The sequence below is a fragment of the Montipora capricornis genome, chromosome 2, assembly GCF_036669925.1.
Source record: "Montipora capricornis isolate CH-2021 chromosome 2, ASM3666992v2, whole genome shotgun sequence".
NCBI classification, from domain to species: domain Eukaryota; kingdom Metazoa; phylum Cnidaria; class Anthozoa; order Scleractinia; family Acroporidae; genus Montipora; species Montipora capricornis.
The window spans coordinates 25,227,043-25,239,542 of record NC_090884.1 but is presented as its reverse complement, the minus strand read 5'-3'; the positions used below and the strand labels follow the sequence as shown (position 1 = coordinate 25,239,542).

Genomic DNA, 12,500 nt, shown 5'->3' with positions numbered 1-12,500 from the left:
ACAAGACAATAATACAATCATGGTTTTTAACTTTTCAATCATACTGTTTTTAGGACCCTGTCACAGCCATCAGCAACCATCAATACTGGTCAGTAACAAGAAACCATGGCAAATAGTAAAGCAGTTTGTATATTTACCACCATGAAAAACATTTGGACACTTGTCGACTCATAAACTCATTGATTATAAATACTATTGAAGAGAATTCAGCCTCTTCATGAAAAAAAAAACTAATAGTCTACTTCGACCACAGGAAATCCAAAGTATCTTTACTTTAATTTGCTTCCTAAGAATTTTGTTCCTGATGAACCATCTGTAGTTTGCGCCAAGTTTTTTGATTTGTTTTTAAAGCCATCTGAAACAAAAAGAAAACACACAAAAATTATGATACAGATATTTAAAACTGCCAGGTTTTAGGCAGTTCACTTGCATGTTACCTACCAAACTGATTAAATTAACTACCAGCTTGGCAGGTTTACACTTCTGAGGCTCTTTTCAGGAGGTCCCTGAAGGCTCCATCTCAAAGCCAAATCAACTGAATAATTAATACCGCGGTATAAATTAGAAAATGATGATACTTCCCCAGTACAAGGCTAATAATAAACAATCATTGGATGAAGTTTTTGTGATATCCGGAATAATCTGGGACCTTGATTATTCCGTATATCACAAAAACCGAATCTAATAATTGTTTTATTAGACATTGTTTTGAAGAAAATAACGACAAATGCATTATCGCAGCGATCACAGTTTATTTTCAAACAGATTGCTCTTGGAAATCATGCATTGTGCACGCAACCTACAGATTATTCACTAATCTGTAGGTACAGATTAGTGAATAATCTGTAGGTTGTGCTGTTTCCCAGAATTTACTGTAGGCTTTTAGCCAATGAGAAGACAGTTAGACAGATGGTGACTACAATGTATAATAATAATAATTATTATTATTAATATTATTATTGTATTACGACAATATCTGGCCCCAGTTGTTCAAAAGGTGGATAGCACTATCCAATGGACAACTCAATTGGTTTTGATAGTGATTTATCCGCTGAATAGCATTATCCACCTTTTGAACAGCCAAGGCCTCCAGGGACTTTATAAATCTGACCTGTGCAATTTCAACTTTTCTTTCCCACATGCGTACCTAGAAAAGGTTATATCATGATATTAAAAGAAAGACATTATAATTCCATAATAAGTCCGAAAGAAAGAATTAAGTCATATCCAAATCTATGTAAGAACAGATCTCTTTACAGGTATGGGTTATTATGACAGATAAAGTAATTTAATAATATTGTCAAAACTTACTGTTTTGTTAAGTTCATATAAATCAGCTCGTTCTGTGACGTAATCCAGAACCTGAAATTAGACATACAGTAAGAATAATGATTGTTGAGCTGCAATAAGTATTATTACAAGCCTGCGAATGAGATGTTGTGAATGAAACTTCTCAAATTGGCTCAATTACCAAAACATGACTTGCACCTGTTCTTCTGAACAAAAGTATAATTTCATTGTATTACAGTATGTATTCGTATTATTGATACAACTCTCTATACAAATCTACCATGACCAAACAAACTTCATTGTTTATGTCAAATGCTGTATTTTACTTACATCTGGTACTTTATAGTCCGTAAGTTGCTGCTTTAGCCTTGAATTTAATGTTTCTGCCTTTGTCCTCTCCTTGACAATGATACAGTCATAAAAGATAGTTAAGGTCAATTCAATAACGATTTTGAGAAAGCCTTTGACAATTAAATAATTATTTTAACAATTAATTTTATGCACAAACAACTTTGACAATTACATGTAACTTTTCATAGGAACTGATCTTTCACTATAAACAACCTTGGTTCTTTGGTCGTCTAAATGATTGTACATTTACAACCCACAAACCACTTTGCTGGAATCGAAGGACTCATGCCAGGGTATGTTTTGTCTATTGACTTTTAGAAAACCTTAGAGAGTTGATTCCGCAGAGATTTGCAAAGAGTAATGTCACACCAAAACCATGCCATAATACGTTATTCGAAGAAAAGAAAATAATGAGTTACAATGTACCTTCTCGACCATTTGAGTTTCAGCATCAATCTTAAACAGCAACTCATTTCTTTGTGAAATTTCCGTCTTTAACCTTGAAGACTCCAATGTGAGTGTATTCAACTTTTTCTGTTTAATAAAATTAAATGCATTAAATATTCATCTGCACCTATTTGCCTCTGCAAGAAGAATCTCTTCTGGTATTTATAGACAGAATGCATAAATGGCGGCCAAAAAAATATTCTCTTGCTAATGTGCTAATTAGCCTCACTAGCCTCGTTTGCATGGACAAAATACAAAAGAAAGGTTGCTTGAGAGCGAGGCTAGTGAGTCTCATATGCACATAAACAAAAGAATACATTTTTGGCCACCACTTAATATGCATTCGGTCAATACTGTATCTCTTGGTACTGTTGACTTTGGTTACATGTTATTAGCCATTACTCAACCTTAAATAAACATGCACCTTGAAAAAAGAACCTTGTTGCAACATTCATTAGATTGACCGTTAGGTCTTGGAGCTATTAAGATGTTAGGTTTTAGATATCTGAGGTACTCATGGGGTTACATACCTACGATTTTAGTCTGACCCTCAACGAGAGGAACTAAAAGAAGCCACAAAAGATGTGACCATCACTCCTTGGTCGTGTTCTATTGGGATCAACCGCTTCAACCGCCACCGTTTTAGGTTGAAGCGGTTGAGGTTTCCGAATAGAACACTTTTTCAACCGTTTCATTTGAAATGCGGTAATTCCTGGGAATAGTCATTACCAGACTTCTCAGCGTTGAAAAGCGGAGGAAAAGCAACACGGTAGGATTGCTCGGCCTACTTTAAATGGCCCGCGTAAACAAAAGTGGTCCCTGCCAATGCTTTTTCAACCGTTTCAACCTAGTTTGATGCCGGTTGAAAAAGTTGTTCAACCAAACCAACCGAAAACCGTTTTTTTCCGAAATATAGAACACTAAAAAACCCAATCAACCCAACCAACTAAAAACGGTTGATCCCAATAGAACCCGGCCGACCTTTGTTTGCTGTATTAGTGGTATTCATGTCACAACTATTACAATATTTTATAATAACCTCATACCTTATAGGTGTTGAGAATTTGTTGTACATTTGTGGACATGAGTTTGAGCCTCAAAAGATCTTGATTTTTCTCATCAATCTTTTCAAGGTACTGCTGGTTTTCAATTTTTAGCTGATTGAAGTCGACTTCATGAAGTACTTCACCCATTTCTTCTTTCTACAAAGTAGGAAATGAAATGTCAATCACTTGATCATAAATTGCATTAACGTACAAATTGTACATACATGTAGAAGATTAATCAACTTTGCTGTACATTTCTGATAACTAGACTAAGTTTTAGTATAATTTTTCCACTGTCTTTTTTATTACTTTGTTCGAAGATTTGATTTGACTCCGGTTTTGGACTTTAAACTTTAAAAAAAACATTGGGGTAGCGCTCTGGCTGCAGTGTGCAGAAGGCAGAAGGCAGTTCAAGTGGGATTTGAACTTGGTATATACCTCTTAATTCTTTCAGAGGCAATTATGATGACCATTAAACCACGCGACTCATGACAGATTAACGGGGAAATATGAAGAATAATAAGAATTGTGTGCGTGACTGGAAATGAATTTTTGTGTTATCGTATGACTCTAACAGATATCATAATTTTATAATTCTCCCAGTATTGTTAAGAAAAAGTTACTGTATTAAATAGTAGAGACTTGCATTTAGCATCAGTTTCCTGGTTTTGATTGGAATCAATGCTGTTAAGATTCAACAGTTTTAAATGTAAACAAATATCCATGATCACACTTAAACTTATCATTGCGTCACAGAATGTGGACTGTGGACTTTGAACAATGGAATTGAAACTGGATATTTTATACCAATATATGCAGTTACAAGGTAATCCCTCATTTCAATCCTCCATGACCAATCTACACCCCTTTCAAATTTTCTCTAAGCTGTCACCTTAAATCTGTGACTTCAGATAGAACTGACAGTTAGATATCATTAGCACTTAAATCCAATGGATACATGCAGTGATTAACAAAACCAGTGCATACACTGACATAGACATTTACTTATATTCTGGCCTTTCTGACCTCTAAATTAAAACATACATGTAATGTAAGGTGAATGGATGTGCTTTCATGCTTGTTAGAGCCAGGATGTGCACAACTGACTGAACTTTATGCTTTGTTTGAAAGGGACAAAGTATAGGATTCGGCTCTGACTCTTCTCTTGCTCTCTTTTTTGTTGTTGTTTTTTTGGGGTGGGGTTCGCGATCTTAATGCGCATGTGCAAAATATTTCATTGCATTGTAGAGAGACTTTTAGAGAAGGCACCCCAAGTAGAATTTGAACTCAGTCTCTCCTCATTCTTTGGCAAACTTGCAATGACCACTATACACCACAGAAGACTACATGTACGCGTGACAGACTACTGACAGAGGAAATATTTGTTAAAGAATTGTCTGCATGACCAGAACAATTAAGTTTTCATTGCACGCAAATGCAGTTTCTGGTGAAACAGTCAACGAATAATGGTCATTTGCTTTTGTGGACCTCCCCACTGGGCAATGATTGCTCTCGTTCCATTTGGGCTGAGCGCGTCTACTTCCCAACCGTAAGGATCAAGGATGAAATGGCGCTAAAAGCTGGGCCATTTGAGGATGGCTGGCAACTTTGGAAAGTAAGAGTTTGGCTCACATAAGTTGACACATATTGAAGGTAAACTTAGCCTTGGTTCAGTTTCGAGGGTTGCTTCGAAATAACACCTCCTACCTTGTCATTTTATGGTGAAGGACTATGTCAGTCCCTAAGTGAGATAATTTTATGTAAAATAACCCTGAAATAGTCTTTCAAACACCAAAAATGATTACCACAAGACAAGTTTGAACTTTGGAGGCCATTTTATTGTTATTCATATCGAGATTATATTTGTGCCGAAATTGCTGCCTCAAACGGTCACTTGTAGAGCTGGGCCACCTGTGGTTATTGTATGACTCAGTAACACATCTCACCAGGCTATAACAACATAATTATAATCTTCCGGTATTGTTAGGGAAAAGTATCAAATATTTTTAAATGGCGTTTCTAAAACGAGGGTAAGGGTAAGACCAAGGGTCATGGTAAGGGTAAGGGTAAGGATACGAATACAAAAAGTATCCTAAACATGCATAAAAGCTAACCTTAGGCCTAATTAGGCCTAAACAAAAGTTTAAGGTTAGCTTTTATGCATTTTTAGGATACTTTCTGTATTCGTATCCTTACCCTTACCCTGACCCTTGGTCTTACCCTTACCCTCGTTTTAGAAAGGCCCATTTTTAAACACCACGATCATAGAAACTAATGTAAAGCATCTGTTTTCTGGTTTTGATTGGAATCAATATGCCACTAACAGCAGTTTTAAATGTGAACAACAGTTATTCTAAGATTGCCCTTAACCCTATGGGTGGGTCATGGAATATGGACTTTGGACTTCATACTACAGAATTGACCTGGATATGAAACAAAAGTATGAGATAACAATGGCACACTGAGCGTAAATCAGAATAAACAGCAAACTGCAACAATAGCATGTACTGAACAAGATATTGTAGCATGAAATTTAAAAAACACTGAAATAATGTGAACTTTATAGGAAATCTGCTAAAAATCCTTAGAACAAAGTGTAGGTTACAGCTAGGTCGCCTTGTGAAACAAAAAAGCAGACAAAAACATACCTAGTTATTTAATTGTTCTTAAGTTGTTGTTCACATAATTGATGACAATAAAACGTAGAAACTTTAATGGGAATTGTCACTTTTTTATTTGAGTTATTATGATGTCACGTACATTGTACATAGGAATACCAACTGAAGAATACATGTAGGAATACATGAATGTGGTTGTTGACCTACACGAAAAGCAATAACAATTACTAACCTGTTTTAGTTGCATGTGAAGTTTCCTCTTTTGAACCTTAAGAGTAGAGTTTTTGAGACGAAGTTTCTCAATAGCAGTGTCCTACAATCAAAAAAGGAGTTGATGTATAAACAACACCTTCGACACAAATTTAAAATAATAACACTCTCCTTGTCAGCTCCTGAGTAATACTATGTAAAATTTATCAATAAATTTAATGTAATAATAACGTACATTGCACAATAACTTCGTAGTAGTTTAATTAAAGATTGATCAAGAGTTTTTTATCTCTAGTCACAATTACCGGTATTCAGATACTCTGGGTGTAAATTATGAGTGTTTCATAACTGAATTATTAATTGTTGTTAATTGGCTTTGTGATTACAAAAACCACTTAAATTTATTGCTGTAGGTTGAAAAGTTGCAATTTACTACAGGTATATGCAAAAGTGTTATTGTAAGTAAAGGAGTTGGTGATCACATTTAATCAATGATAATAGGGTGTGCATACATATATACCAAGAAAAAAAAGTATCTTTAGTTAATATGTTTATATTGTAGACTTGTGAAACATTAACTGATTGAACACTGCTCATCTCAGTTTAAATTGGAACTCAAATTGAGCTTACCCTGGATCTAAGTTTGTCCTCCAGGTATTTGGTAACTCTCTCAGCAATAACTTTATTGGTTCTCTGAAATACATGTATGTACAGTACATTAAAAAATACAAATAAAAAACCTGCTTTGAGGCAACAAAAAATAGTTTCACAAATATACAGTCTTGAAAAGCATGTCTTCAATTACTCTCAAACACCAGATATACACGTAATTAATGACAATAACAATAATATTGTACACGTAATATTAAAAGTTACAGCAATTCTGATAGTCACTGTGATAACGACAACAACAATGCAACCACTAAAATTTGCACCTCTCAGACATTTTTTTCAAAGAGTGCCTACAAAATATCAACCATTCAGATTTCATTAAATAAAGTATTTTTTCAAACGGTGCCGCCAACCTGGTCGATTAGAGCAAATTGCCTTTTGCCGGACATTCTTTGTCAGGAGAGACCGTGGCGGATAATTTGGAGGTGGCCTCCATATCCATTCAGAAAATAGGCCATAAAGGATGAGCATGTCGCCCCACTGAAGTACATGTAGTTAAATTGTAATAGACCGATTCGGCTATCTCAATGTTGTACCCAATTCAAACCTTTTGGGAATAAAACGTTTTGTTCCAAGTATTTCCATATCATTTAAATGTGAATGCTTCATTGTCATGCAAATTCAAAACATAAAGAATCTTAACCCAGAGAGATTTGAATTGGGTACAACATTGAGTTAGCCGAATTGGTCTATGCCCAGCTGGTTGGTTGGATTTTAACAGTATAAACTCCAATGGCATCTTGCTGGGCAGGACTTCTGAGAAATTCAGGAAAAGACACAAGACATGAAGGCTGAGTGAGGCCGTCCCTCCCAAGATGCGCCGTCGACATCAAAAAGGGGACAAGCTTGACATGGAAAATCTGTTGGCCAAGACGGGCATCGAATCTCATTGGCTCAGGGATACCAGTACATTATAGGACCGGGTACACATCTCAAGAAACGACTCAAGCAAGGCGATCCAGGTGTCAATCAGTTGGACAAGATTGCCAAACAACACAACATTGATACTCCAAGGCTAAGAATTTGAGAACAAGTGGAAAGCCAACGACAAGATGACCCTATCACCCAATTGCCTGGCAACAACACATGGACAGAAGCCATCATGAAAAAATCATGCAACCCAAATGCAAACTCAAATTGCAGCACTTGTGTCTTAATTGAGTTACATGATTTAAAAAAATGTCCATGTCTGTCCTATTTAGGAAGTGGCGAAACCAAAATATCCTGGCTCGTTTGAAATCTATGAACGCCATACCACTTCCTGTTTGTGCTAATAAAAATCGGTAGAGTGGGAAGCAACACATCAAATCGGAAGGTTTGAAACGTCTGCACTATAAAATGTGATAATGTAACATCAGTTTTTAATTCAGGAGAGAGTTGACAGAGCAGAGAACCTTGAAATCTGATTACTACCTGATTAACAGCTCCTTTGACAATATCTCTTTCAAATTCGTATGAAGACTTCTTAACTTCAGCACTTCTGATATCAGCTTCTTCCATGACAGCCTGTAAGAAACATCAAAATAAATTATGTTGTAGTTGAGATTTTTTCTTGCTTAACATTTTGTCGGAGTGGTTTGTTTTTTACTTTGTTTGTCTTTAGTTAAGACTTTTTGACAAAACAGTCATTATCGTGATCTGCAGCAAAGGAAAGTAAAACCCCAAACTACTTTGAAAACTTTTTTAACCGAGGACATTTCTTTAATGCAACATGTACAATCAGTTTCCAGTATATGTGTTTATGTATGTGTTTTCTTTGCACTTAAGAGTGTCTTATTATGTGAAATGTGATCTGACACATATAAAAAGAATTCCTGCAAAAAGAGATAGAAAATTTGGCAGTGTAGATTTATACATTCTCTAAAGTCACTTACTCGGAAGTTATCGAGTATCTTTTCAGATTCATCCTTGAGCTTTTCAATTTCATCTCGTAACTCTTCCAGTTCTCGCTGGGCAATATCACACTTCTGCTCTGCAGTTAACTTTAAGTGCCTAGAAAAATTTCACAGGAAAAATGGTACCATTAACGGAAAACAAAAATAATTATTATTTTTTATATTGAATGACAGAGTCAGACTCTAATATTATGTCAAAGTAAACATTCAAGTGTTTCTGTGACATGAACCAAGGAATTGAGAACACAGCAAAATGGTACTATGTTAAGAAAGAACTTTTAACTGGCTTTTTAACATTCACAATTTTACTTGCATAAGAAACGCTGATAATACATGTAGTCTCAAGTTATGATTACCTTTGATTTTACCACAACAAAATATTACTCAAATTACATTATCACCAAGTGCAATTGAATCCTTTCTTCATTTATACATTTACCTGTCTAAAGATGGTCCCCTTGATCTTGATTTCTTTCTCAATCCTCTATGACTGGACTCAATCACTGGTTGAGTAGGACCTTGGGTGGCTTATATAGTTGAATGTAATAAAACAAAACAGTGAACAGTGAAACCTAAAGCAATCACCAAATGATGACATATAACCTCAGATGACAAACAACAAAATTTTCCTTTGTTTCAGATTATCATCAGGTGATAATTAATATAGAAAAAGAAAAATCGAAATTAAACTGGTTTTAGAAATTTTAAACCAAGAAAAAACATTGAACCACAACACATATACCAAAACTTACCAGCCTGTTGCAGTTTTATGTCCTTTGGATCCACCCTTTTCAGGTATTTTTCAAACATTGTAGTTTCATTTTTGAGGACGTCATTGGCATGTCTGTGATACACAAAATTTTAATCATCAGATCATGCTACAGTTTACACAAAACAACGATTACATGATCATCATACTCATAGTGGAAAATTTTATTTTCTTTTAATATGGTAGCTCACCTACACAAGTCATGTACTCCAGAATGCTGAAGACAAGTAATTATCATTATCCCTTAACCAAATGGCTTAATTAATAAACTATTACTTGGATTACACATTATTAGCAGACTTTCAGCCTGGGTAGTCATGTATGTTTTAAAATTTTTACTTTATTTCCCTATTCTACATTATGCTTTCTGAACAATTTTTATCAGCCTCAAGGAAATTGACTCAGACATATCACGCAACGGGGGGAATACTGCAGGACAGTACATCCAAAAGCGGTTGCGAAGGAGACTACAGTCATGTAAATCTGCAACTGATATACATGTACTCACTGTCTATGGTAACCGTTGTATATCATGTAACAATACAAACTGGCTTCCATCATCCTAGTCCTCTTACATGAAGTCTATTTGAGCAAATAATGCAATTGAGGGATGGCACTTCTGTCTGAACTGACTTTTGAACTACATGTACTTGTAAAAACCTCCTGCGCGGCGATTAGCATTAGGCTGCTGCAGCAGTGATCTAACCTGAAGGTCATGGGTTCAATTCCCACCCCAGTCAGAGTTTTCTCTGTCCTTGTGTGGACCCAATCCATTAGTAGGGCTAACACCCACATGGTCTATATGGGTAGTAAACTTAAGCACTTCACATTACACTCTTTAGTAATAGTTAAGTCTGTTGAAATATAAGTGTTACACGGCCATTACGCTTGCAAAAACGCTATTATTATTGTAATATATAGAATATCAAAATTATTAATTTTGCAATTATACTTGGGTTGTATCAGATCGACTTCATGTTTGCATCAAGACATCAAGCACACTATAACATTAGCGGTACATGTATATTGTAAAGAAAGCAATTTTGCCAGTATCTGACACTTGCAGACTGCAGACTAATCCTAAATCACAGTTCTTGAAGGCTAACCGTTTTAAAATGGCTGCTTAGACTTAAATACTGTGTATCAGCGCTATTTGTAGGCAGTGTCATACACCTCAATTTTGCTCCTCCCGACTGTCTCAGCTACTCTGGTCAATTTCAGGTTTTCTTTGGTTGAATCATATCAACTTGATGTTTGCATTGAAACAAATTATTAAAATAAAAGCTTAGGGATTATTTTTTCTTCCCTTTAAATGACAATTAAATTTGCTTATAGTCAATTATCACGCATTCAATTAAGCCAGAGTAGCATCAAACCATGTTTGGGCAACCTGGTTGCAATAACAGTATTATAACGCCATGATTTAGAAACAAGGACAACTGTGCCCACGATTCTTAGTGATTATATTAGACTTACAAATTCTCTTGAACAAGATTATACAGTTCCTCGTCCGTAAGTTCAGCAAGAGGTTCTTCGTCGTGGTCTAAAGAACTGCTCATGTCCACATCTGACATCGCCATATTGATTTTCCTGCTTTTACATTGAAGGTTTCCATGGGAACAGCTGTTAGATCACACAAGCGAGGTAGTACCCAACATTTTCCTGGAATCGAGGTTAAACGTTCAGAGACGTTTTGCGGCCATCTTTGAGTTTTTCAAAGTTTGGTAATTTTTGTAATCCGGTTGCATCCTGAATTTCTCAGTTCGCAACCATGAAACTTGTCAGGTAGGTGAATGTATATTTTTTCTTCCTTTGTTAGATTATATTATTTCGTTAACGTTTCTGATGTGTGCATTCTTTACAGGTTTTTGATGAAGCTAAGCCACGAGACGGTAACCATCGAATTGAAAAATGGAACAGTCGTTCATGGAACGATCACAGGCAAGTTTGGCTGTAGCTACGAGAGGCAGAAGTGTTAGATTTTAACGCTAAATTGTTTGAAAATTGAAAAATTATCTCTGAACACTAACATTAAGAACATGAACATTAAGATAATGGTCATGAATGCGGTTCCAGCAACAACACATAAACGATGATGATAATTTTATTGTGCTCTGTACTTAATTCAGCCGCTTGGTTTCTTTAGAATAATTCAGTCGCTTGGATTTTTTCGAACAGCCTTGACATTGGTTGGTTAAGGTAGGGAGGACAATTGAGTTGATGATCTTGAGTGTAAGGGACGCTGGCGTGCTGGAGAAGTGATCCTGCAGTACATAAAGGGGCTAAATTGCAGAATACCCCGCAACTTATTTGCATTTCTTAGAATAAGCTCCATTGTATTCAGACTCGTTCTTCGAAGAGTGCCGCCTAGGGGAAACAATAGTGGTGTGCTGTGGCAGGGTATAGGGAAGATATCTGTTTACAAACATTGCTTTTGTCATTCAAGTTTGCCAATCACAGGAATAAAAGACCCTTTGTTTTGACAGCCAATGAGGCTCCGGTTGGCATATTAATGACAATATGTGACATCAACAACATCTTCTGTTCTGCAATTCCTCCCATGTAGGTGGTACTTGTAGCTTGCTTCATTAGCTTTGTGTGTCCTTATTTTGCTCTGTCCTTCCCAAGATGGTCATCCTCTGTGAAGATGCTTTCAACTTCAAGGTGTTTGAATTAAATAATTTCTCCTGCTCTAGCTGATAGCTGTTGGTGTTTATGGTGAGGTTGCCTGGTGTTCTGCTCAATTTCATTGTTTCAGTCTTGCTTAGGCTTACTCTTGTGTTGTATGCGTCGCATGCATTGCCCTGGCTGTGGTATTACTGGGCTGGAGAAGTCAGGAGGTAGCCCTGGCTGGTAATGACAACTGTCTACCAGGTGATTGTATGGCTGCAGACTCTACCCCCATCAGATGTGTCATTTGTAGCCTGAAGGATCTCTTAAATTGTCAGTATGAAGAGACCTGGAGCAATGAGTGATACTATGCACCATTATCTCAAACTTAACACATCTCTCTGGACAACCTCCATCCTACCCCTGAAGCATTTTGAACTATTGGAATTCAATTGTTCAATTTCCCATCCCTGGTGCCAAATATCTACCTATACCTATCTATATCCGTCCATCTATGGGAAATAGAAAAAAGGAGCCCACATTGTTCGCTCTATCACAAGAGTTGTTTGCTAAAAAGGTAGAAGACCTCTGA

At 36.2% G+C, this 12,500-nt stretch overlaps 2 protein-coding genes across 2 annotated transcripts in view; one reads left to right on the top strand and one right to left on the bottom strand.

Moving 5' to 3' along the window:
• Positions 1-19: 19 nt before the first annotated feature.
• LOC138039163 (cilia- and flagella-associated protein 263-like) lies at positions 20-10,895 on the bottom strand. The gene is made up of 13 exons (XM_068885355.1): positions 10,775-10,895; positions 9,282-9,373; positions 8,969-9,056; positions 8,509-8,626; positions 8,048-8,140; positions 6,593-6,655; positions 5,985-6,065; positions 3,135-3,290; positions 2,068-2,175; positions 1,621-1,689; positions 1,312-1,362; positions 1,112-1,147; positions 20-355 (listed from the first exon to the last, which is right to left on the bottom strand). The coding sequence occupies exons 1-13, from the start codon at positions 10,876-10,878 to the stop codon at positions 287-289; spliced, it is 1,128 nt and encodes a 375-aa protein (XP_068741456.1). The 5' UTR covers positions 10,879-10,895; the 3' UTR covers positions 20-286.
• Positions 10,896-10,960: 65 nt separating this feature from the next.
• LOC138039168 (small nuclear ribonucleoprotein Sm D1-like) overlaps positions 10,961-12,500 on the top strand; it is a 5,862-nt gene continuing 4,322 nt past the window's right edge. The window contains exons 1-2 of the mRNA XM_068885361.1: positions 10,961-11,083; positions 11,163-11,239. Coding sequence (XP_068741462.1) covers positions 11,070-11,083; positions 11,163-11,239 — 91 coding nt within the window. The 5' untranslated portion in view covers positions 10,961-11,069. The remainder of the gene's footprint in view (positions 11,084-11,162; positions 11,240-12,500) is intronic.